Source organism: Petaurus breviceps, unplaced genomic scaffold (genome assembly GCF_028583685.1).
Source record: "Petaurus breviceps papuanus isolate PSGF00001 unplaced genomic scaffold, PetGlider_PUasm1.0 90721, whole genome shotgun sequence".
Lineage (NCBI taxonomy): Eukaryota > Metazoa > Chordata > Mammalia > Diprotodontia > Petauridae > Petaurus > Petaurus breviceps.
The window spans coordinates 507,277-533,673 of record NW_027187322.1 but is presented as its reverse complement, the minus strand read 5'-3'; the positions used below and the strand labels follow the sequence as shown (position 1 = coordinate 533,673).

Below are 26,397 nucleotides of genomic sequence, written 5' to 3'. Positions count from 1 at the left end.
AGAAAATAGAAGATCCTTGCAGCCTAGAAGAGCTGAGAAGGGAAGAGCCTGAAACACAGTGTAATTGAAATCCCACTGGATTCCGAGTCAGAAGAATAGGACTCAAACCCTCATTCTACTCCTGTGTAACCTTGGATAAGTCATATCATTTATTCCATAAGATTCTTTCATTACTTCCTATGTGCTAGACACCAAATATACAAAGAGAGTGCCTGCCCTCCAGGAGATTACACTGTACACACACACACACATACACACACACACATATGCATGCACACACATACGTACAAGCACACACATTTACACACACATAAATACAAATAAATGCAAAGGGATGACAGGAGAGAACAGTAGCTGGTGGGCCTTGAGCTGCACTTGGAAGGAAGTGCGGGATTCCAGGAGGGAAAAGTTGAGAATATTCTAGAAGGAGGATAGATAGAGGCTTGGCAAAGGCACAAAGGTACGATGGATAGTTCCATGTGGAGAACAGTAAAGTGAATGGTGTGACTGGGCTGGAGCAGTCACCTTGTGTATGTAGAGCCAGGTAATGGAGAAGAAGCTGGAAAATGAGGTGGGATTCAGGTTATGAGGGGCTTTAAACGTCAAACTGGAAAGGGCACATTTGACTCCAGAGGCAGCAAGGAGCCACTGGAGATTTTGGAGCATGGTTAGACATTCCCAGCTGTGTGACCCTGGACAAGTCACTTCACCCTGTTTGCTTCAGTTTCCTCACATGTAAAATGAGCTGGAAGAGAAAATAGCAAACCATTCCAGTATCTTTTGCCAAGAAAACCCCAAAAGGTGTCACTAAGAGTAAGATATGACTAAAAAATGACTGAACAACAAGAGATATGGTCAGGCAAAAGTTGGAAGTCAGAAAAAGGGGTGGGCTTGGAGATAAAGAGAGTTCTGCTTTGTATATGTTGAATTTGAGATGTCCATGGGACATCCAAAACAAGATGCCCAAAAGGCAATTGGTGATGTGGAACAAGCGATTGGGAGAGAGGTTAGGGCTAGATATTTAGATCTGGGAATTATGTGCATAGAGATGACATTTAAACCAATGGAAACTGATGAGAGCCCCAAGAGAAGGTAGGGGGGAAAGAGGGCACAGGCACCCATTCCTAGGGAGTAGAACATAGATAATATCTAGCAATGGAGATTGAGAAAGGGTGCTCAGACAAGTGAGGAAAAAAAAAGAGTGTCACAAAAACCCGGAGAGGAGAGAGTATCCAGGAGAACGTTGTCAGATGCTGCAGAGAAGTCAAGATGGATAAAGTCTGAGAAAAAGTCATTGAGTTTGACAATTAAGAGATCATGGATGACTTTGGGTAGACCAGTTGCAGTTGAATTATTATAAAGGGTTGAGAAGTGGGAGAAAAGAAAGTAGAGATTTCAAATGTAAATGGCTTTTTCTAGAAGTTTGCCTAAAAAAGGGAAGAGATATGGAATAACAACTTGAGACAATGGTATATTCAAATGAAGTTTTTGTGGTTACTGTTGTTGTTTTCAAGAATAGTGAGGACGTGGTCACATTTGCAGGCAATGAGGAAGAAGTCAATAGATAGGTATAAAAGGGAATGGGATCGTGGGTACAAGTTAACTTTTCTGGACTGGGTTTCCTCCTCTATAAAATGAGGAGGTTACACTAACTTTTCTCTATGTCTCTTTCAACTCTAAACCTTACCTACCTGGGACTGGCACACATATATCTCTCTGGTCTATCAGTGCCTGCCTCTTCCTACACTTGTCAATGTGTCTGTTCTTTACAGACCTTCAAAACTTCAGGTTATGATGTGGCACAGGGCAATAGGTGTGGAAAGGACCCATTGTATAATCATAGTCCATGTTGTGTTCTGTTTATGGGTCAGGGAAACCAAAGACCAATGAATTCCCCACCTTCACTCTCTGTCCCAACCCCAGATGACCAGAAGGCATTCAGAAGAGGGCAGCTGGGTAAGGACTCTGAGTCCATGTTATATAAGGATCATTTGAATGGGTATATTTAGCCTACAGAAAAGACTGGGGGAGGGGAACATAAACAATCACGTGAAGGGCTGTTATGTGGAGAAGAAGAAGGGCAGAACCAGGAGCAATGGAAGTTTCATGGAGGCAAATTTAGGCTGGATATCGGGAAAAACTTAAAATGATTTAAACTGTGGAAAAAATGGAACAGGATGTCTGTGTAACCCCTCTCCAGAAGTCATAGAGCATGACAAGTGCCTAGTAATATTCTAGTATGGATTCCTTCCAGGTATGAGTCGGACGAGATAGCTGCTGAGATCTCTTCCAATTCTATGATTCTATAAATGGTGTGAGTGGTAATACTTAGCCAAGAAAACAGGAAACCTATTGGGGGAAACATAGGATGGGAAGACAGTAGTTAGGTCAGAGCTGAAGTAGGAAGAGCCTTGAATTTAGGCATTAGTTAGGTTGGGAATAAAGTGGGGAGGACCTTGAACATCAGGCTCTGGGGTTTAAACTTATCTTAGAGCCCAAGACATTCAGAGCTCCCTGAAGACTGAGATCTTTCCTGGGTGCCTCTGGACACAGGCAGCTGGACAAACAGCCAAACTCTTTGCAAGGAAAAGTATTCCATGAGACCTTGGGTTAGGGTGAGGTGGGGAAGAATGGAGCACAGAGGGCAGAGTGGAAAGGAGTTTGAGAGCCTTGGGCACAATGCCTAACCCAGCCAAGGTGCTGAATTCTCAAACTCAATCATGGCACCCAGTCAAGTTTCCCTGATCTCTGAACCCCCTTGGGACCAAGCCAGATACCTCAGGAAAAAGGCTGACTTAGTAAGTCTTTGGAATGAAACGCAGCCATTCCACTCCTCAGTACGGACCGTGCATGCCTTCCTCCCTTGAGTTGATCCAGGAGTAAGCAGAGATCACTTATCACAGGGCACGTCTACTTTGTCCACTCAGGCAAAGGTGCCTCTGATCTGCATCAGGTGAGAAGGTCCCAGGATATCTGCACATCAGACACTAAACTTTTTCTAGGGTATTAATTGACCTTGAGCCCCAAACAGGAAAGAAACTAGTCAGACCCAATGATGTCCTCCAGAAGTCTTTTCTATTGCTTCTCTGCCTTTATTAGTCTTTCCAAGGGCCCAAGGTTACTCTTGCCCTCACTCCTTCCTCTAGCCCTACATCAGTTGGACTAACCAAAGAAGGATCTACCCTTGAGGAAAGCAATCTGGGGTCGTGAAAAGGGAGTAAATACTGCCACCTTTAGAAGCAGAGGTCCATCCAGTACTAGGCAGAGACCCTAAGATGTCAATGACAGAAAGACACCATATACACCAAAATCTTCTTCGAAAACAAACATGATGCTTATCAAATTGGGGACGGCTCTATAAGTCATGGCACGTGAATATAATGGAATAACTGCTCCAGAAGAAATGATGAGTATGATGGTGGGGAGAGGGAAATAAGCACTTTATAAGTGCCGAGCGCTGTGCTCAGCACTTCACAAATATTCTTTTATCTGAAATTCGCAATAATCCTGGGAGGGAGGTGATGTTAATAGCTCCATTTTACAGATGAGGAAGCTGAGACCAAGAGAGGTTACGTGATTTGTCCAGGGTCACACAGCTAGAAAGGTGGAAGTATGAATTTGAACTCAGGTCTTCCTGATTCCAGGTTCAGCATCCTATGCACTGCCCTACCTGGTGCCACCTCCATCAAGGCACCTCCCTCCTCAGGTCTTTATAGAAGTGGAGGAACTATGGGTGTGCAACACGGAATACAACATCAAACTTTTTTGTATTTGTTGGTTGGGTTTGTTAAATTGGGTTTTTTTTTTCCTTTTTAAATTCTGTATTATAGAAGATGACTCTGGGAAGGGGAAGAAGAAGGGGAGGCATGCATAAGTGATGTAAAAATGTCAGTTTAAATGAATTTTTAGAAGAGGGAGGAGTGCCTTTCATTCCTTGCTGAGGCCAGCAGAGCGGAAAGAAGGTGAAAAGAGACTGGGAAGAATCTGAAAGAAAAAAAACCACATGCTACATTCTAAGTCTGTCCTTAACTCTAACATCCTGTGTCCTATATTCTGAAGTCCCTTCCAGCTCCAATATTCTCTGTTCCAGGGGCACCATGCAGCATATAATAATATCCAGCTTAGCTCACATTCCTGCAGAACTGGACTATTTTAATTTACTATTTAAAGAGGTGGTATTGTGCGGTGGACAGAGTGCTGAGGCCAGAGCCAGAAAGATCTGGATCCAGCCTTGGACACTTACTAGCTGTGGGACCCCAGGAAAGTCACTTCATCTTTGTATGTCTCAGTTTCCTCATCTGTAAAATGGGGGGGGGGCAATATCACCTACCTCACTGACAAGGTCAGTGTAAGAATTGAATGAGATAACATGTGAAAACTTTATGAACTTTTAAAATGATAGAAGTATGAGGTATTATTATTTGCAAATACATTTTATAAGCCATAGAGTTTGGGTTTCATTGTTGTACCCTCTGCTCAAAGAGGACCAAAATGACAGCTTTCAGTGTGTCCTGTGTCCTGTGTCCTGTGGCTGATCAGACCAATACAAGCTCAGAAGGCTCTGCCACAGATCAGACACAAATAGTCCATATGAACATTTGGAGTGGAGATGTCTCTAAATTTGCACACCTCACATGTCCTTCAAGCTACTACAATTCTTTTTTCATAGAGTACAGCACCTTCTTTGAGGAGGGTGTGCCATGCTGGGCAGTCCTGTGCCAGTGTCTCCCATGGCTCACAATTGATTCCAAAGTTCTTCAGAGACACCTTGGAAGTGTCCTTGTATCATGTCTTCTGACTTCCATGTCAAGCACTTGCTCCATGCAAGAGCACTTGGTCAATGTGAGTTCTCCATAAAATAGTCTTTTAGGCAAATGAACTTTTGGCATTTGATCAATGTGTCCAGTTCATTGGAGTCACACTCTCTGCATCACAATTTGAATGCTTTGCAGTTCAGCTTGAGAAAGGACCTCATTGTCTGTTATCTTATCCTGCCAAGTGCTCTTCAGAATCTTCCTAAGACAATTCAGATGGAAGCAATTCCATTTCCTGGAGTGGAGCTGGTAGACTGTCCAGGTTTAACAGGCTCTGTGAAGACCTTTATAAACCTATGAGGTTAACAAAGACCCTTATCAACCTCATCATCTATCTGTACACCCCTGGAAAGTAAACTTTCAAGGTAAGTGAACTTATCCACGCCATTCAAAATTTCTCCATTTGCTATAACTGATGATTCCATGTAAAGATGGTGCAGTGCTGGTTGGTGATGAACCTTTGTTTTCTTGGTTGTTGCCAGGAAAAAATTAGCACAAACAGCTGTAAAGTCAAGCACAAGCAGCCTTCCAAAGGACTACTGAAGTGAACAGCTTTTAAGGTTCTGATTACATAGTATAGCGAACTCTCTATTTATTCAGCAGTAAATTACAGCAAATCATTCACAGAAATCAAAATACATTCATTCACAATGTTCACAACTTATCACTAAAATGGCCAAGTAGTTTTCACCAGAGTGGTCACGTAGTTTTAAGCAAAGTATATTCATTTAGTTAATCACAAAGTCCTTAATTCAATCACAAAGTATGAAAGTCAAAGTCCTCCACCCAGGGGATGCAATTAAGTTACAACTTCATCAGTCACTACTCAGTACCCTCTTAAGGGGTAGTGGAAAATTCAAAGGCCATCCACCCTGAGGTCACAAGTAAGTTACAATTTCATCAAGTCACCACTCAGCACTTATTTAATCAGTCACTACTCAGTACCCACAGAAAGGTCTTTTCATCTTGACTCAAGGCAGGCTTTCAGTTTCCATGGTTCCTCTTCTATGGTCCCATCTCCCACCTGAATCTAACCAACTGCCACCTGAGTTCAAAGGCAGACAGCTCCCAGTTCCTTGTCCAGGTCTCCGTGCAGTTCCTGCTCCACACTGAAGCTCACAGCATCCAGTCCACCCCAAATCCTTCACAGTCTCTGTTCCTAGGAAGACAAAGCTTAGCAAAGCCACAATAACATTCACACACATTAACAAAGGCACAACAACATTTGTACAAAGTACCAGCACCACAGTCATGCTTCCTCAGTCTTTGGCAGCTCTTTGGCTCCGGAAGTCTTCAGCAGCTCCCAGAAGAAGTCAGTAGTTCCTCAGCAGGAGTTTGGCTGGCTCTCAGAAGAAGCTCTGCCATCACAAGTTCTGTTCTCAAAATCAAAATTACTTTATCCAGCCTCCACATGGCTTGCTCCAAGAAATTCTGTCTCAGTTCTCAATTCTCATTTCTCTTCTCAGTTCTTCTCAATTCTCAGTTCAGTCCTCAGTCCAGCAGTACTCCAGACCAGCCTCTAGATGTTCGCTAAGAGAAATTCTCTCTCTCTGTGTGTCTCTCTCTGTCTTTCTGTCTTTCTTTGTCTCTCCCTCCCTCTCTGTCTCTGTCTCTCTGTTTCTCTGTCTCTGTCTCTCTCTTTGTGTCTCTCTCTGTCTCTGTCTGTCTCTCTCTCTCCCCCTCTCTCTCCCTCCCTCCCTCTCTCTCTCTGTCTCTCACACTCTTTCTGTCTCTTTCTCTGTGTCTCTCTCTGTCTCTCTCTGTCTCTGTGTCTCTCTCTGTCTCTGTCTGTCTGTCTGTCTGTCTGTCTCTCTCTCTCTCTCTCTCTCTCTCTCTCTCTCTCTCTCTCTCTCTCTCTGTCTCTCTCTCTCTCTCCCCAGCAGCAGCTGCTCTGCTTCCACAATGCTTACCCCAAGAAATTCTGACTCTCCCAGTGGGGCTTTTCCTTATATATATGGTATTAGCTCCTCCCTGTTAAGCCCCTTCCTGGTACGTCAGCAACAGGGATTTATTCTATTTCTTTACAGAGGCTTAATTTGAAACTAAGTGCTAAGTACCTGTTAGCTTAGCACTACAAAGGGATCTTCAAACTTCATTACAATTACAGCAGCAGAGAATCAGTTCATGCTTTTTTCATCTGAACCTCAGAACTGCACAATTGAGTGCACAATCTTCTGTGAACAAAAAGACATCATGCACCAGCTCTCCCTCCACTTTATTCTTTGCTTGTAGCCTTTTCAAATTAAATAATTTACCATCAGTGCAGTAGCTTACCCTGATGCCATTTTATTCTCAATGAAGGCACCTAACAATATAGCTAAAAACATCATGTTAAAAAGTCCAGGAGCAAGCACACAGCCCCCCTTCATTCCATTGGTAGCTGGAAAAGTGTGAGAGCATCGTCCATCATCCAGAAGCCATGCAAGTATGCCATCATGAAACTGACATGCACCACTGAGCAACCAAATTTTGCCATGATCTACCACAAGCCCTCACTACTAACACAGTATCAAAGACTTTGGCCACCTTGATGAATGTTGTGTACAGACTTCTGTTCTGCTCCTGGAATTTCTTCTGGAATAGTTGGGTAGCAAACACCAGATTCCTCAGTCCTTTCTGAAGCCACACCAGTTCTCAGGAAGATGACCATTTCCCAAATGAAGGATCAGCCTATTAAGGAGGACTCTGGCAAGAATCTTGCCAGCAATGATTAAGAAAGAGACCACTCCTGTGATTGTCAAAGGATAATCCATTTCCTTCTGCTTTATAGAGATGGACAATGAACAAGCTTCTGGGGGATAACCTCCTCTTACCATTTAACTCCGAAGATTCCAGCCAGCTTTTGTATGAGCAGTGGACTCTCTACTATTCCTCAGCTGGAATAGAATCACCACTAGGCACTTTGTCACATGAGAGAAGTCTAATGACATTTAAAACCTCTTCTTCAAGGCAAGGAAGTGGTGATACAAGAGAAGGTGGATTGGGGGGTAGGCAAAAGACAGAAGCAAAGAGAGAAATAAACAGGGGGAAAGAGGATGGAAGGAAATACAAAGTAATCCTAACTGAAAAAAAATCTTTCAGCAAGTTTCTCTGATAAATCCTTATTTCTTTAATATATAGACAACTAAGTCAAATTTATAAATATAAAAATAAAAATGTATAAATATAAATTTATAAATAAATATAAATATTCTCCAACTGATAAGTTGTCAAAGAATATGAACAGGTATTTTTCAGACAAAGCAATCAAAGTTATCTCTAATCATACCAAAATTGCTCTAAATCACTATTGATTAAAGCAAAGCAAAATTAAAATAACTCTTAACTGCTACCCCACCTCTATCAAACTGGTTAACATGACAGAAAGGGAAAATGACAAATGTTGGAGTGGATGTGGGAAAAATAAGACACTAATACACTGTTGGTAAAGTTGTATACTGATTCAACCAGTTTGTAGAGCAATTTGGAACTATGCCCAAAAGGGCTACAAAACCATGCCTACCTTTGACTAAGCAATATCACTATTAGGGCTGCATCCCAAAGAGATTTTTTTGAAAAGGAAAAGAACCAAATGTACAAAGTATATCTAACTCCTTTAATGATGGCAAAAAAAAAAATTGGAAATTGAGGGGATGTTCATCAAATGGGGAATGACTGAACAAGTTTTTCTATATGATTGTAATGGAATACTATTGTGTTATGAGAAATGACAAGCAGGATACTCTCATAAAAACCTGGAAAGACTTACATGAATTAATGCAAGGGAAATGAGAAGAACAAGACAACGTTGTACACAGTCACAGCAATATCGTATGATGACCAACTGTAAATTACTTAGCTGTTCTCAGCAAAACAATGATCCAAGACAATTCCAAAAGACTTATGGTGAAAAATGTTATCTGTCCCCAGAAAAAGAACTGATGGAGTCTGAATGCAGAGCTAAGCATACTTACTCTTTATTTTTCTTGGAGTTTTTTGTCTGTGTTTTCTTTCACAACATGACTAATGTTGAAATGTGTTTTGCATGACTACACATATATAAACTATATCAGATTGCTTGCCTTCTCAATGGGAGAGGGAGGAGAGAGAGGAAGAGAATTTGGAACTCAACATTTTTTAAAGAATATTAAAAATTGCTTTTACATGTAATTGGGGGGAATAAAACATTAAATCATAAAAAAATCTCTTCTAATAACTGGCCATGTAACCTTGAGCAAGTTACTTAACCCCAATTGCTTAAAAAAAAACCTCTTCTTAAGTTGGAATTTCAACTAGAAAGGAATTAACTTCAAGTTGAAGTAAATGGTCAATGGCTTCATCATTGATTGATTATAGTATATTGAGAGCACTATGGAAATGTTCAACCCATCTCTTGGGGATCATGTCCTTATCACTAATCAATGTGGCTCCATCAGAGCTAAGTAGGTGAGGTCTTTGGCTAATAAATAGCCTTCAGGTAATCATAAAAGCACTTTAGATTGTTATTATAGATATAAAACTGAATTTCATTTACCTTCATAATGAGCCAAGAATCCCTAAGCTTTGCTTGCACTTTATTTTTGATGGAGTTAAATGCTGCCTTCTTAGAGATGGATGAACTATCCTAATGGTAAATCCTGTAGAGTTCTCATTTTTTTATTTAGCAACTTCTGAATTGCCCCCACCATTTTCATCAAGTCAGTCTTGGTATCTGCAAGTGTTCTGACCCAGATGAGTAAATATGGTGCTGTACAATAAATCTCCAAAAGTTGCCACTCCTCTGTTCCACTTGTTGCCAACTACGTTTTCGCTCAGCTTTCTCTCCAAATTAACAACAAACAGTTCACACTGAGAAACGTTCTAATCTGTTGACATTAAGTCTTTTGGTAGTTGTCTTGCCTTGGAGCCACCACTTTTGTTGAAAGCCAGTGGTTAGCTTGGAGAGAATAAGTCTATGATTAGTCCAGCACTCTGCACCACACATTGCCTTAGCTACTCTCACATTCTGTCTGTCTCTTCTCCTTACAATACCATAGTCTATTAAATGTCAATGTTTGTTGTGAGGGTGCACCCACAAAGTTTTATTGCATTAAGGTAAACAGAATACAGTGTTTGTGATGAGGTCGTGATACAAACAAGTCTTCAGTAGTACCTGACCACTGCTGTTGCTATTTCTGACTCCATTCCTCCCAAAGACTGCCTGCCATGTCTGATAACCTGCGCATACTCTGGCATTAAAGTTGCCCAGGATTATAAACTTGTCCTCTTTCATCACATTGATGATGAGGGTCTCCAAGCCCTCCCAAAAACTTCTCTTTGACTTATCAGGGTTCATCATGGTGGGAGCATACACCTTGATGATGGTGGCATGGTGCTTTCCTGCAAGTGGCAATTGCACTGTGATGAGCCTGTCATTCACTCCTTCGGGGAGCCATACAAGCTTTTGACTAGATTAATTTTTATTGCAAAACCTACACCAGCTTCATGGCACTCCCTATGACTGCAGTCACTTTAGAAAAACACATATCCACGTCTGACTTCAGTAAGCTGGCCTTCATTTGCCAACCTTGTTTCACTCAGGACCACTGTTTGGATGGGACACCTGCTGAGTTCTCTCACAAGAGCTGTTCATCTTTCAGGTCTACTGGGTTTCATATGGTCCATAAGTGTGCACACATTCCATGTACTGATGGTGAGTAGAATCATCTGGTTATCAGTTTCTGTACATTTTTTGTGTTTTGACTGCAGGGTAAGATCTCCACCTCACACAGTAAGCAAGCCTAGGTTAAGTTTGTTGAAGTAAACAATTTTTAGGGCACATTTTCTGGCCCCTTCTTCATGGCAGGAGGTGAGCAGTTCAGTCCTTAAGAAAGGCTGCTCAAGATGGACTTCATATTTACCTGGAGAGTCTTATACAAACTGATGCTGAGTGAGAAGAATAGAATGAGGAGAAATTTGTACACAGTTACAGACATAGGGTTAGTTCGTTAATATATCCAAATCATCTCAAAGTTTTCAGTAAAAGTTAACATCTCCACAGCATCTCACAACTGTCAGCATCCTTTGTTATCTGCTGTTATTCTTGTGATGCCTGGAACTTCTCTAAGATATACATATAGTGAGGCCAAAAACCCTGGCAGTGAGGCCTACATGAATGGCCAGTACAGACATGTGATGGCCAACTCTGATAGACTGGACTCTTCTCAGCAATGCAGTGATATAAGTCAATCCCAAAAGACTCATAATGGAGAGAAATGTGTGCATCCAGAGAAAGAACTAGAAAGAACTGAGTTTATACCGTGTTTCCCCGATAATAAGACACTGTCTTAATTAAATTTTTTGGACAGAAAAACACCAGAGGGCTTATTTTCAGGGGAGGGCTTATTTTAATGAACATTGACAGCAATTTTAATAAACAGATAAATGTGAACCAAAAAATGTCCCTTTATTCAATAAGCAAATCACTGGGGAAGAACAGGATGACACGCTCACTGCTGTAGCTCTGATTGGATGCAGCTCGGAGTGCGGCGTGCGTTTCACCCGGGGGGGGTTGCATACAGAGGGTACCGTAATGTCGCGTGTAGCGCAGGGGATCACCTTCACTACAGTAGCAATCTCAATAGGGCTTATTTTCGGGGGAGGGCTTATTTTAGAGGAATCTTACACAGTAAGGGGAGGGCTTATTTTCGGGATAGGTCTTGTTATCAGGGAAACACGGTATCCAGATGGAAGCAAAATACCTCATCTTTTTCCCTTTCTTGTTTGATTTTATGCCCTCTTTACCATTTTCCATTCCATCTGATACAATCTGTCTTTATAACCTGACTAATGGATAATGTGAAAGTATTTATAGATCCTATACTTGATTGTATGCTGCCATGGGGGGGAGGGGAGGGAGGGGGACAAAATGTGAAACTCAAGGAATTGTGGAATTGAATCCTGTAGACTAAAAGCAAATAAAAATTAATTTTAAAAAAATTTAAAAATCAAAAAAAGAAAGAAAGAAAGACTTCTCAGACACTCAGGGAGCTGCTGAATCCCATTGTTGCTTCAGTCCAAGGAAAAGTTGACCCTGTGGCCTGGGTCACCTGCAGGCAGGGTTGTGACTACAGCTCCCATAGGTGAGAGGCACAGAGAATCATTCACATCATCACGGATTAAAGTTGGGAGCACTGGGCAGCAGGGACCCAATGGAGATGGAGGAGGGTTGAGGGTGGGAAGGAGCTTGAGATCTCATAGGAATGGGGGGGGGGGGGTGGACTAATTCTTATCTGTGCCACCTTAGGGTTAGTTCGTTAATATATCCAAATCATCTCAAAGTTTTCAGTAAAAGTTAACATCTCCACAGCATCTCACAACTGTCAACATCCTTTGTTATCTGCTGTTATTCTTGTGATGCCTGGAACTTCTCTAAGATATATATACAGTGAGGCCAAAAACCCTGGCAGTGAGGCCTACATGAATGGCCAGAATGTGATATTTAGTTAATATATGATGCAGGTTGTCAATGATTCTCCTTAGAACTTTGGGATGGTTTGCATGTGACTTCTGGATTTCCCTTTGCAATCTTACCCCAGCTCTTGCCCCATTACACTGGCTACTTTGAAACTCGCTGTCTGTAAGACTAAAAGGGGAGAGGATGGTCAGGGGACTAGAAAAGATCCCATTTTAATATATAGGTCTTAAGGGATCAGGTAAGTAAGATCAGAGACCCCAGTCAGAATTCAAGAGGCAGGCTGGGCTCAGGGCACAAGCAATAGTCAAGGGTCAGAATAAGAAGTGGTTCAGATGCCTGGCTTTCAGTCAAGAACTCAGAGAGCCCTTTAAGGGGAGGCTGGAGCCAGGCTGTGGCCCAGAGTATCGCCAAGAGGTCAGGAACTGGGACAGCCACACAGATACTCTCAAGAACAAAGGAGGCAGGGCTGAGAATGTTAGTCAAGTGGGATGGTCTGGTGTAGGCAGGAATTCGAGATGTTAAGGTTTAAGGAGAATATGGGCCTGCTGTGCCTGGTCTTAAGGGATCCAGTCACTAACCCCTTGTGTGGCCCTAAGCAAGACCCCTTACCCTTCTCCAAAAGCCTCTGACATACCCCCAGCTCGGACATTCTCTGTTCTAAGGCCCCTTCCAGACACTATATATTGTATGTTCTAACATCCTTCCCTGCTCAGACAGTCTTAGAACACTAAGGTCCGACCCATCTAGAAAATTCTTTGTCCCAAGTTCTCTCTCCAATGTGGTTCTTTCTGTCCTGCATTCTAAAATGCCTCCCAAAGCAGACTTTCTGTATTTTAAGGTCCCTCACCCTCCAGCTTTGACGTTCTATGTTCTCCAGGCTCTCCCAGCTCTGACCTTCTAGGATGCTCTCTCCCTAGGGTTTGACTCTCTGAGCTGGCCAAAGCAACCTGTGAGATACAGGCTAAGCACAAGCCTAGGAGACTGGGCCTCAAACCAGTCTCAAAAGATTTAGGTCATTCCTGCCTTTCTCGCCCTCTTCTGCTCTAGCCCCAGCCCACGGTACAGCACAAGTCAGGGCTCAGGCTCCCTCAGTGTGCAGTGGGGTATCAGGCCTTTTAGAGGTACAGAGTCTCAGCATTCACTTTCTGTTCCCTTTTGACCCACAAGGAAAAATTAGTGTGAGACAGGTTTTCTCAGCAATCATTCTCTCTGCCTCTGGTCACATTTTAACTGACTGTTCAAATCTGGGGGAATAAAAGCCAAGTGGGAAGCTGGCTGTGAGTGACCCAAGTTCCAGGAAAGAAAGGCTCTGTCAGGCCCAGTCAGGTCCCCAGTCACCCCAGACCTAGGGAGGCAGGTTGAAGAAGGAGAGAGGGCTGGGTCAGCCTGACTGCTATCTCCCCCACCGAGTGAGTACAGAGTCTTCCTCTGAGAACAGAGCACGTGGGGAGGCACACCAGAAAAGGCTGCCACCGCCCCTCTCTACCCCACTCAGAGGACAGACAGAGAGTGGGCAGAAGCCCCTGGACTCTCTCATCTACACTCCCAGCTCTCACTCTGGTCACCCCCCCGCCATCCCCATGACCTTCAATGACATCCTCCTGCAGATAGGAGGGGTGGGCCGCTTCCAGTGGGCCCAGTTCACCCTGGTGGTCATCCCAATGCTGCTGATGGCCTCTCACAACACCATACAGAACTTCACGGCTGCCATCCCTCACCATCACTGCCGCCCACCTCCCTCTGCCAACCTGAGTGGGGACAGCTCAGAAGCTGAGGAGCTATGGGCCTGGCTGCCCCAGGATGAGCAGGGCAGGCCCGAATCATGCCGTCGCTTTACCACTCCCCAAAGGGGGTTACCCTGGCCCAATGACACAGGAGCCAATGGTACTGGATTCACAGAGGCCTGCATCGATGGCTGGACCTATGACCACAGCACCTTCCCTGCCACCATCGTGACTGAGGTAAAAGGTCAGGGGAAGTGGGATGCAGGGAGTCAAGCCCAATCTGGCCAAACCCCTTTGCAAGGAGAAGCCTGTAACTTAAAGCTTTTTGACTCAGTTTCCCTGCTGAGGGGAAGAGGATACAGGATCCTTGGGAAGATCCAACATGAGGGTTAAAGAAAGCAGAAAAGAGGGCTGAGGAGCCTTCCGAGGGCAGCAGACTCCTGCCTCCCTTAGGCAAGAATACTCAGAAACTAGGGCATTTGAGGAGAGAGAGGATAAGGAAGAAGGAAGGGGAAAGGGATGGCAAGGAATGAATGGGGCAGGGATTCAGGAGAAGGGTGGGAGTAGGGAAAGAGGAAAGAAAGGGAGAGTCTGGGGCTGGGGAGGACTGGAAGAGAGATGCATATGAGGAAAAGGACAGGGACAGGTATGGGAAAGGTAGATGGGGAGAGAAGGGAAGGGAAAGAGAGAGAATGGGAAAAGAAAGGGGGCAAGAGTGAGATGCAGCCAGAGAGGGGGAAGGGCCACTGGGGGCAGGATATAAGAGGAGAGTGGGGATAGAAAGGGAGGTGGATTGGGGGGGCTAGATGTCACAGTGAGTAGAACACCAGCCTTGGAGTCAGGAGGACCTGAGTTCAAATTTGACCTCGACACTTAATGCTTACTAGCTGTTTAACACTTAACATTTACTAGACTGGACAAGTCACTTAACTCCAATTGCCCTGCCTTCCCCCCTCCAAAAAAAAATAGAAAGAAAGAAAGGGAGGTGGATGAGGGATAGAGAAAGAGAAGGGGTCAGAGGAAAGGGTCTGTCTCTGCCTCCATCAGGGAGGCCCCTCCAGCTCTTCCTCTTCCTCTTGGCTCTCCTGGGAGAGGAGAATCAAGCAAGTGGCTTGCTCTCTGAGAGGTTGGCTAAGCTATTCCCCCCACCCCGACATCTGCTCTTCCCTGCAGTGGGACCTCGTTTGTAGCCACAGAGCCCTGCGCCAACTGGGCCAGTCCTTGTACATGTTGGGGGTGTTTGTCGGAGCTTCTCTGTTCGGCAGCTTGGCAGACAGGTCAGTCCTGGGACACGCTAGGACTCCAGGTGGGGGGGGGGGAAGGAAGATGCCATCTAGGGAGCCAGGGCAGAGGCAGGAGGTTTTCATTCTGGGAGAAGCCAGAGAGAAAGAAGGGAGACAACCAAGGAAATCTAGAGGGAGAAGGGGAGAAGGGCAATGGCCATGGGGCTTGGAGGAAGGGATGTGAGTGCTCACCCTGTGGGGCCCAGCTACCCCTAACTGCGACAGGCCCCCCAGCGCTCCCTCCAACAACACACAATTCCCAGCTCACAGCCCTCATCTGTTCTGTTCATTTGATTGTCCTCAAGCAGACCATAAATCCCTGAAGATGGGACTCAGCTTGTCACTACTGCTGTTGATAATGATTACTATTTTACTAATCCTCCATGAGTAGACAGACCTGTAGTCAGGAAAACCTGAGTTCAAATGTGACCTTGACACTTACTAGCTTTTCCACCCTGAGCAAGTCACTTAACCTCCATTTGCCTCCATGTCTCCATCTGTAAATGGGGATAATAACAGCATCTGCCTCCCAGCTTGTTGTGGGGATAAAATGAGCTCAATATTTGTAACGAGGGGTGGGGTGGCTAGGTGGCTAGGTGGCACAGTGAGTAAAGCACTGGCCCGGAGCCAGGAGGACCCGAGTTGGATTCCGGCCTCAGACACTTAACACCCACACAAAAAACTAGGCGTGTGACCTTGGGCAAGTTACTTAACCCCAACTGCCCTCCAAAAGGCAAATATATATATTTGTAAAGAGGGGCAGATTGGAGGAGCACTGAATAGAGCACCAGCCCTGGAGTCAGGAGGACCTGAGTTCAAATCCAGCCTCAGACACTTAACACTTACTGTGTGACCTTGGGCAAGTCACTTAATGCCAATTGCCCTGCCTTTCCCCCTCAAAAAAAAGGGAAAATTAAATATTTGTAAAGAGCTTTGCAAGACTTAAAGGTCTTTATCAATGCTGTCTGTGCTATACTGTATTCCCCTTCCAAGGCTAGATCAGTGCTGCTTCTCAAAGACTACACCCCCTTCCCCTTGCAAGCCAAGGTCTCAACACCACATTGGCCACTGGCAATGAGTCCTTCTGCCAGACCAGTTCTGATGAACTCCCTCCTCTGAGAAAGATGGAGCTAACTTAAATTCAGAGAAATTAAGCACTTGGTATGGTCACCTAGCCCTATACCAATAAACCCCAAGCCTAGTCCAAATTAACATAATTACAGCCACAACTCACAAGTAGAGATTTCATAATTCATTTGTTCAATGTACTCAACAAACATTTATTATGCCCCTACTACGAGCCAAGCACCAGGCTAGGCACTGGGGATACAAATGTAGGGAAGGGAATGTCTCTTCAGTTCTTCCCCACCGCCAAAAAATCTAAAGACAAAAAGGCAACAGTGCTTGTCCTCAGAGAGCACTTCACAATGACATGTTATTGTATTATTTCTGGCCCTCCCCATTTCATAGATGAGGAAGCTGAAGTTCTGAAAAGTGACCTCATAATAGTTTCTATATCTGTGGAATTTTAAGGCTTTCCCAAGAGCCTTCCCTGGTGATGGGCAGTGAGAATTTTATCTCCATTTTAAAGAAGAGGAGATGATGAGAACTTAGCCAAGGTTCCATGGTTGATCACCAACACCAGGGCAGAGCTCAGGACCAGGCATGTCAGAGGCCTCAAATAATTGATTGATGAGTGAGTGAGTGAGTGAGTGAGTGAGTGAGTGAGTGAGTGAGTGAATGAATGAATGCCAGAGCTGCCAGGATTAGAGGGAGGGCCAAGAGGAGAAGTGGGGAGACCTGGGGAGCACAAACCCCTCCCATCCTTGGCTTCAAAGGTTGGGCCGTCGGAAGATCTTGATCTGGACGTACCTGCAGACAGCCGTGGCGGGCACGTGCTGTGCCTTCTCTCCCAACTTCAGCATCTACTGCTTCTTTCGATTTCTGGCTGGCATTTCCATATCCGGCATGTCGCTGAACTGCATTACACTGAGTGAGTGGGATTGGGTGGGAGGGAGGGTGCTGGCAGGATGAGGGGAGTGGATGAAGGGTCCTGGGAAGGGCATAGATTCAGGCAGTGGGATCCTGAGACTCCCCAGACACCTCCATATCTGAAGGCCCTGTGCCGTCCACCTCTCACCCTCACTCCAGTCCCCATCCCAAGATCTCTCTGAATCCATGCTGACCCTGCCTCCCACTGGAGTCCTCACATTTCTGTCTGTCAGAGTCATAACTAGGGTGGAGCAACTAGGGCTCTTACCCAAGGCATAAACATCGGGTAAAGACACATTTCTGACCCACCTTCCCTCCATGCTATACTGCTCCGGTCTCTTGCTCTGCCACAGCCCCTTCATGAAAGTCGAGGCAGAAAGGACCAGCAACCGTGCTGCAGAGATGTAAGATGGACTCTGTAGGTCAGGAGTTCTTAATTTAAGGTCTGTTCTGTGAACCTGGAATGGAAAAAAGGGCATCTTTCTTTTCACTGACCTCTACCTGAAATTTCACATTTCCTTCAAAGAGAAGGGAGCCGTTGGCTTCAGCAGGCTGCCAGAGGGGCTCAGAACCCCTGCTCCAGGGCTGGGCTTGCCTCTCTCCAGAAACAATTGCCTGCTCCCCACCTCTCTTCAGAGTTTTCTTCATTCAAGGGCAACTGGTTAGGATTGCCCCAAGGTCTCCTCTTCTCTGAGACCTACTCAGAGCTGGAAGAATCACGATATTTGGAACCAGAAGGACCCTAAGAAGTAACATCTAGCTCAATCCTCTCATTTAATTGGTAAGGAAGGAAAGAGATTTACCCCCTTACTACAGAGGTAGGAATTAGCAGAACGGGGATTTGAACCCAAGTTCTCTGAAGGTCAATGGGACCTCATTTTGCAGAGGCTTGGAGAGATCAGCTCATTCACCCAGGATCACACAGATCACAAAAGGTGTCGAGGGCTCCTTCCATCGACCAACCCTCCCCTCAACCCAGGACTGATCCCTCAGACTGTGCCCAAGTCGGCCTCTCAGCCTCCTCAAAAGGGCTCCTTCCCGGGTCTTCCTAGTCCAGACAGGAGGAGAAGGGACCTCTCAGCCTGGGTCCCAAGACCTTTCCCCTAAGATCAGAAGATTTCAAGAGAAAAGGAAGCCTAGAGATCCTCCCATCTAACTCTGGCAGGTGAGAAAACTGAAGTCCAAAATTCCTTGCCCTAAAGGAACAAAGCTAGGATTTGAACCCAAGTTTCCAGACTCCAGATCGAGAATTCCACTTGTATCCATTGCCCCACCTCCTCTCCTTCAAGTCCCCACTTTCAGGCCTCCTTGGGACTGAGGGGAGGAGGCTGGCAAGATGGACTTTGCCACCTGCTGGGGTCACTGGTCAGAGTGGTGTTTAGAACGAAGGGATCCTTGGGGCTGGAGATGGAGTCCTGGAATCCCCAGCTCTCCTGACTGACCAGGGCTCTAACTCTGGAACTTGTCTGCCCTGCCCCCCAGCTCCAGCACCCCAGCCAGGGGCCTCTGAAAGTTAGAGCTGTCCAAAGAGCCAGCCTTCCTCCTCTTCTCTGTCTCCTGCCCAAAGTCATCTCTTTCTGCCCTGCTTCAAGGAAATACTGTCGAGCTTATGGTGGAAGAACCCAAATCCCACCATTTTGAAGGTGGGATCACACTATGGGATCAGACTTTAGAACGTAGAATGTTTCAGTGGGAAGGGACTTTAGAAACAGAATTTGGAATGTGAGACCCAGAAGGGGTCTTTGACCCTAGGATATCAGTGTTTGAAGGGGTCTTAGAACACAGAATAGAGAATGTCATGTCTAGGACAAACATTAGAAGGTGCCATGCTAGAGATGGAACATAGAATGTCAAGGCCAAAGGGGCTTTGGAACATAAAACACACCTAGAATGTCAGAACTGGAATGAATAGATGAGTGAATGAAAAAACATTTGTATTGTTGTTGTTTACAACCTTTCATGACCCTATTTGGGGTTTAATGACAAAGATAATGGATTGGTTTACCATTTCCTTCTCCAACTCATTTTACAGATGAGGAAACTGAGGCAAACAGGGTGAGGTGACTTGGCCAGGGTCATATAACTCGTAAGTGTCTGAGGTCGAATTTGAACTCAGGGTCTTCCTATCTCCAGCCTGGCACACTATGCACTGCACCACCTAGCTGCCCCTAAAAACCTTTATTAAGCATTTACTTTGGACCAGGCACAGGGCTACACACTTGGGATACCAATTTAAGCAAGACAGATAGTCCCTGCCTTCAACAAGCTTACGTCTAACAAAGGAGAATGGGTGTTCATGGAGGAATGTTTTAGAGAGGGAAGGCAGAGGAAATCGTGAGCAATGGGTTAACTCGTCCTTCCAAGAAATGGTGACAGGGCTGCCCTGTTGGTGAGCTAGAGTGGAGGGAAGAGCAGGTAGACAGACAGGTCCTCGTGACTGGCCTCAGGACAGAGTTGGTATGGGGGAGGAGCAGGAGGAACAGGGTGCCTCTCTCCAGCACAGCTAAGGGAAATGCTCCTTGATCCGAAGCCCAAGGACCAGCGGTTCTGAGCTTCAGTTCTGGCAAGAGAAGGCAAGCAAACACAGGAGACACAACCTGGAACTGGCCCATGCCTGGCTTAGCTGGCCTGGGTCTGGCAAAGATAGTTTGAATAGGTATCCTTGGCCTCCTACTCATTCAGCCTGACTCCAGGCACCCTAAACCCCAGGACAACCATGCTTTTGGCCAAACCATGTTCGTGGGCCCTTGGCAGGGACCTGGAGGCTCGATCCCAGAGCAGAAGCCCAAAGACACCATGGCTAACTCTGAACCTCTGTCCTAATCCCCCCCAGACATAGAGTGGATGCCCATCCACGTCCGGGCCACAGTGGGCACTGTGGTTGGCTACACCTACAGCGTGGGGCAGTTCATCCTGGCAGGCTGTGCCTATGCTGTGCCCCACTGGCGGTGGCTGCAATTCCTCATCTCCGTGCCCTTCTTCACCTTCTTCCTCTACTCCTGGTAGGTGAACCCTGATCCCAGGCCCCCAGTCAGACCGGGCTCTTCTCTCTGTGCCCATCAGCACCTCCTGCCTGGACGCTGGCATCCTCTTCCCACCTGCTAAATTGACATTTCTAATGTTTGGGTCTGACCACATTACTCAGGCTCAGTGGTCCTCAGTCACTCCCTATGGATACCATACAAATCCTTTTGGGGGCATTTGAAATCCTTCTCAATTTGGTTCCAGCATATCTTTCTAGGCTGGCTACACATGATCCCCCACCCCACTCCCACACATGGTATGCGCCAGACAAACTGTCATTCTTGAAGTTTCTCATACTCAAAATTTCATTTCCCACCTCCATGCCTATACCCGGAATTTCCCTCCTCATCTCTGCCTCTGGGAACCCTCAGTTCCTTCCAAGGCTCAGCACAAAGGCCACCTCCTACAAAGGGCCTCCCTGAGGAAAGAGACTGTCTTACATTTGTATTTGTATCACTAGTGCCTACTGGGCCTCCACTCACCCCTACACACACACACACACACACACACACACACACACACACCAAGCTTGTGTGTTCTGGGAAATTCCAAAGCCCTCTCCCTTTTCCTCAATACCCCCTCTTTCCCAGATTCTGTCTTTTCCAAGTCAGAGATGGTTTGAAAACCCCCAGGGGCTGGCACCACATAAGGTGTTTTATTCACTGCCCATAACCCCTCCGCCCTTGGTTCCACTAAGGGAAGCCTGGAATTCAAGGCCCCAGACAGTCCCCTGGGGTCAGTCTGCCTGGGCAACTGCAAGGACTCTGGCCCTCCTGCCCTCACTCAAGCTATCCAGGCTTGAAATCGGGTCCTTCTTGACCCCAGGCTCTTCATTGAATCCGCACGCTGGTACTCCTCCACCGGCAGGCTGGACCTCACTCTCCAGGCGCTGCAGAAGGTGGCCCGGATCAATGGGAAGCAGGAAGAAGGGGAAAAACTCAGCGTGGAGGTGAGCTGCCTGCCCCCACCATCCTCCCTCTTTTGGAGGACCCTGGCAGACCATTGGCTCTGCCCACACAAGTCAGGCTCCAGGACCTGGACACCTGGGGTCCAGTCCTGCCCCAGCCTTGGTCCCGGGGCCTCCAGTCCCCAGTCCACCTGCCTCAGTAATGATGATTATGAAGGGGATGTTCTTACTGAAGGCCCCTCTCCTGCCCCGGTCCTCTCCACCAGATGCTCCAGGTAAAACTGCACAAGGAGATGGCCCAAAGCAAGAGCAGATACACCGCCCTGGACTTGGTGCGCTTGCCCACGCTCCGAGGACTCTTCTGCTGCCTCTCCCTGATTTGGTAGGCTCTGAGGGGGACCTGCAGTCTGGGGGAGGAACAGTCACTGGGCTGGGGAAGATGGGCAGGTGGAGACCAATGGAAGGTAGAGAGACAGACGATTGCAGGAATCCCAATCTGAGGCAGGAGGGGAACAGGGACAGGCTTACTCTAGGAAGCTCTGCACAGAGGAAGGGACTGGAGATGCCAATTTTACCCATAGAGCCAGAACTCGGGTAGGGCAATCAGAGTCTTGTCCCAAAGCATCAAAATCCAGGCTATTGACAGCACTAGCCATCTTTAAAGAGTATAGGCATTTCTTTCATAAGAATCCGCCGCCCCTCCTCAGCTCAGTCTTATCCCCAAGGCTGGGAATTGCTGAATGGGGAAGGCAAATTTGAGCTCTGGGCTTCTCCTTCTTTTTCTGTGAAATGAGGGAATTGGAGACTCTAGAATTCCTAAGGGCCTCTCACCCCATGGAGTCTCATGGAATTAGAAACCTAGGAAGGACTTTAGATGAGAGCAAGTCCGCCCCTCTCATTTTACAGAAGAGGGTGGAGGAGGTCAGAGAGGGCTCTCTACCTGGAACAGACTGAATTCAGGTTTTCCTGACTCGAAGTCCTGCACCACCTTGCTGCCCATTCTGTACTGAAACGCTTGGATTCAGTTCTCCACCATCCCCAAAAGACACTCACTCTGCCACTTAGCTGTGAGGGGTAGAGAGTGGGGGACAAGGGAGGAACAAGCATTTATTAAGCACCCACTGAGTACCAAGCACTGTACTGCATGCTCTACAAGGATTCTGGAAGGTCGATGCTGTTTTTTATTCTCATTTTACAGATAAAGATACTGAGGCCAAGGAAGGTTAAGTGCCTTGTCCAGTGAGTGGCCAAGGCTGGATCTGAACTCAGTTCTTCTTGACTCCAGCCCCAGTTCTCTGTCTACTTTGCCACCTACCTGCCTCTATGGTTGAATTTATTCTTCTCTGGAACCATTCTGGGACTTTCCATCTTATCTACTTTCTTTTCCTCCCTCTAACCTCTTACTTTTTCTCCACCTCCCTTGTACTCTCTCCCTGAGCCTCAGTTTCCTCACCTGTAAAATGAGGCAATGGACTCGATGACCACTAGGGTCCCTCTCGGCTCCAAGTCTATGATTTACAAGCTACAACCACTTCCCCATGTCTCCTAGGTTTGCCACCAGCTTTGCCTACTATGGGCTGGTCATGGACCTGCAATATTTCGGAAGCAACATCTACCTTACCCAAGTGATCTTTGGGGCAGTAGACTTGCCAGCCAAATTCATAGGCTTCCTAGTCATTAACTACCTGGGCCGGCGCCCTGCACAAATGGTCTCCTTGCTGGTAGCTGGCACTTCCATCTTGGTCAATATGTTCGTGCCAAAAGGTAAGGTGGTGGGAAAGGAACAGTGTTCTGGCCCCTTTTACCTCTATGGCGCAGGGCTCCTGGTCTAACACTGGAGGGGCCTTAGAGGGTCCTGTCTCTCTCCTTAGCCCTCACTGTGTCCCTCCAATATGCTTCTCCTTCCTCCCAGATTGGGGGATCATGAGGACTTCCCTGGCAGTCCTGGGCAAGGGTTGTCTCGCTGCTTCCTTCAATTGTGTCTTCCTGTACACTGGGGAGCTCTATCCCACAGTGATTCGGTGAGTACCAAAAGTCCTTTGGGGAGAGAGTCCTCCTCCAGCCAGGTCAATCAGTGCCCAGAGCAGGGTCCAAACAGTCTGGTACCTCAAGTCCCTGCCAGCCCAGGAAGGACCAAAGAATGGTTACTCTCCTATTGCCCTCTGAGGTCATCAAGTCAACAAATGTTTATTAATTGCACACTCCCATGGCTTCCATATTCTTCCTTATTCAGATGACTCCTGGATCGATACACCCATCCCCTGAACTTTAGTCCTGCTCACCATCAGCCTGCTAGACATTTTAAATTGTGCATCCCATAAGCATCTCAAATTCAAAATGTCCAAACAAACTTAACATTTTTGTCCCAAACTCTCCCATCTTCCAAGCTTCCCTGTTACTCTTGGTATCAAGTGGAGGATGGTGGAGCAGTCCCCCAAGTTTGTAACCTTGGCATCACCCTCAGCTCCTCACTTTCACTCTCCTCACTCATCCAAACAGTTGTCAAATAACATGGATTCTAACCCCATTAACATCTCTCCTATTATCTTTCCCCTTCTCTCCACCTACTCAGCTGCCATTCTGACTCAACCCCACAGCTAACCTGGGTTATTGGCCTCCTAACTGGTCTCCCAGCCTCAAACCTCTCCCCACTCCAATCCATGCTCCCCACAGCTGCCAAAGGGATTTTCCTAGACTGAAGGATTGACCGCGTCACCACATTCTCTTTAAACTCCCACGGCTCTCTCTTGTTTCAAACAGAATGTCCTTCGTTGGGTATTTAACTCTCTTCTTGCCTTAGATGCTTCCTATCTTTCCAGGCTTGCTGCACATCATTGCTCCCCACTCCACTCCACCCTGGCCTACTTCCTCACTCTGTCACCTGTCCCTGTGCCTTCTCTTTTCTGGCGTTTGGAACCTGTGGTTTCCTTCCAAACTGAGTTCCAATTGCCACCTTCTCCATGAAGTCTTTCCTAAATCACTTAAGCTGCCTACATCCTTCCTCCCTTTCAAAATGTGTCCCTGTCTAACTGGGGAGACAACACAAAAAGAACTGTGAGTAAAGAAGGTATAAATGGAGCAAATGGGAGCTCATCTCAAAAGAAAGGACCTAGCAGGGGGATAGGGCTGGGGGAGAAGGCAGAATTGGAGCTGAGTCATGAAGAAGCCAGGAGGAAGAGGTGAGGAGAGAGAGCCTTCAGGGCAGGGGGGAAGCCAGGAAAGAGGCATTCAAGGAGAAGCTAAAAGGTCAAAGGGCTGCTGGATCATAGAATAAGGTGTAAGAAGGCTGGAAAGGTAAGAGGAAGGCAGGTTATGAAGGGCTTTGAACACCAGTATTTTGTATTGGTTCTTGGAGACCCTAGGGAGCCCCTGGAGTTTATTGAGCTTGGGGGAGGGGTGGTTAACCTGATCACACCTGTGTTTTAGGAGAATCATTTTGTCAGCTAAATGGAAGATGGACTGGAGCAAGGGGCAACGTGAAGTGGGCAGACCCACTACCCCAGAGACTGTACCGGGGTGGGAACAGCACCAGAGGAAAGAGGGGGGCAAGTTCAAGAGACACTGAAAAGGTAGAAACAACAGAACTTGACAAACCATTTAGGTTGTGAGATGAGCAAGAAAGAGGAGACAGTTTGAACCCAAGTCTGCCTCCCAGGTCAGTAGTACCCCTTCTGCTCAGTCGTGCTTAGATTCAGGTTCTCTCTCTCCCCCCCCCCCTCTCTCTCTCTCTCTTTCCCCTCCCTCCCTCTCCTCCTCTTTCCCCCCTTGGCATTTCAGGCAGACCGGCCTGGGCATGTGCGCCATGATGGCCCGGCTGGGTGCCGTCATTAGCCCTCTGGTGAATATGACCGGGGACTTCTACCCTGCATTGCCTTCTCTCATCTATGGAGCTGTTCCCATTGCTGGTGGTGCTGTTGGCTTCTTTCTACCAGAGACACTGAACATGCCTTTGCCAGATAGTGTGGAAGACCTGAAAGCCAGGTGAGTGAAGGCTGTTGCCTCCCCTGCCCTGCGTTCATGGCCGGGCCACCAGCAGCTTTTTTCAGGTGTCGATGTCTTTCTCCCTTCTTCCACTGTTCATCGCTTGCTGACTTGTTCTTATTTTCTGAGTCTCAGAAATCCCTGCGTTTCTCCCAGAACCCTCTAGGAAGCTGCCATCTCTCAGGCAGAGTTCTGGTTGATTTTTGTAGAGGAGTAGAATAGCCAGGAATTTGGCGCCAGGTTGCCAGAGAATGTCAAAGCAGCATAGCTCCTCACATTTGCCCAACCTTAGGACCATCTCCCTAAATCAGAAGAGACCTGATGGACCAGCCAGCCAGCACCCTCCAGGATTCTCTACTTTCATCCCGGAAAGGTTATCCCTGACTTCATGAGCCCTTTCTCCCTGTTCTTGTAGGCATCATGGGAAGAAGAAACAGAAGGAAGAGGGAGAGCATACAATCCCCCTGCAGACCCTGAGGAAGGACGGACTCTGAAGATGACTGGGAAGTTGGTCTTCAGAGGGTCCCATCCCCTTCCTCTCTCCTCTCCCCTCTTCTTAGCAACAAGAGCTGTTTCCAATGGAGCCTGAAGCCTCTGGGGGCAGGACTGGGCTGGACCAAGAGTGGAGTGGAAGACCCAAGGAACTTGAGACTGGACCAAGGAAAATCCTGCCCCTCCCTCAGCCCAAAGACTGCTCCTCATGCCTTACTCCACTCCCTCCCCATGCCCAGAAGCCATCTGGGCCCCATTATTAAAAGGTTTGCCTATCTACATACCTCTGGATCAGTCCTCTGGTGCCCTTTTCCGACCTCTCCCTTCTCCTCTCCAGAGATAAGAAAATCAGTGGATGAGGGGCGGCTAGGTGGCACAGTGAATAGAGTACCAGTCCTGGAGTCAGGAGGACCTGAGTTCAAATGTGGGCTCAGACACTTAACACAAAACTAGCCATGTGACCTTAGGCAAATCACTTAACCCCAATTGCCCTACCTTCCCCCCTCCAAAAAAAAAAAAAGGAAAAAAGTCAGTGGATCACCAGGGAGGGCCCATTCACCTCCAAGCTGGAGGTCCACTCAATCTTGTCCAAACCTCTATCCTGGGGGAGGGGTCATATACTCCAGCCCCCTGCCTCCAGGTAGCACTGTATTATAGACCATTCCAGAAGCCTGCTTAATGAAGAATTCCAAGGGCCAAGTCTCAAATCCCAACCACTGACTCTCACAGGACTTCAGCCCAAACT

General features: G+C 46.7%; 1 protein-coding gene across 1 annotated transcript in view; it reads left to right on the top strand.

Moving 5' to 3' along the window:
* Nucleotides 1–25,935, top strand: part of LOC138144711 (uncharacterized) — a 49,556-nt gene extending 23,621 nt beyond the window's left edge. The window contains exons 12-22 of the mRNA XM_069066107.1: nt 13,297–13,370; nt 13,599–14,210; nt 15,147–15,250; nt 17,095–17,249; nt 20,082–20,250; nt 21,098–21,221; nt 21,446–21,561; nt 22,729–22,943; nt 23,092–23,200; nt 24,957–25,160; nt 25,576–25,935. Coding sequence (XP_068922208.1) covers nt 13,297–13,370; nt 13,599–14,210; nt 15,147–15,250; nt 17,095–17,249; nt 20,082–20,250; nt 21,098–21,221; nt 21,446–21,561; nt 22,729–22,943; nt 23,092–23,200; nt 24,957–25,160; nt 25,576–25,654 — 1,961 coding nt within the window. The 3' untranslated portion in view covers nt 25,655–25,935. The remainder of the gene's footprint in view (nt 1–13,296; nt 13,371–13,598; nt 14,211–15,146; nt 15,251–17,094; nt 17,250–20,081; nt 20,251–21,097; nt 21,222–21,445; nt 21,562–22,728; nt 22,944–23,091; nt 23,201–24,956; nt 25,161–25,575) is intronic.
* Nucleotides 25,936–26,397: the final 462 nt, after the last annotated feature.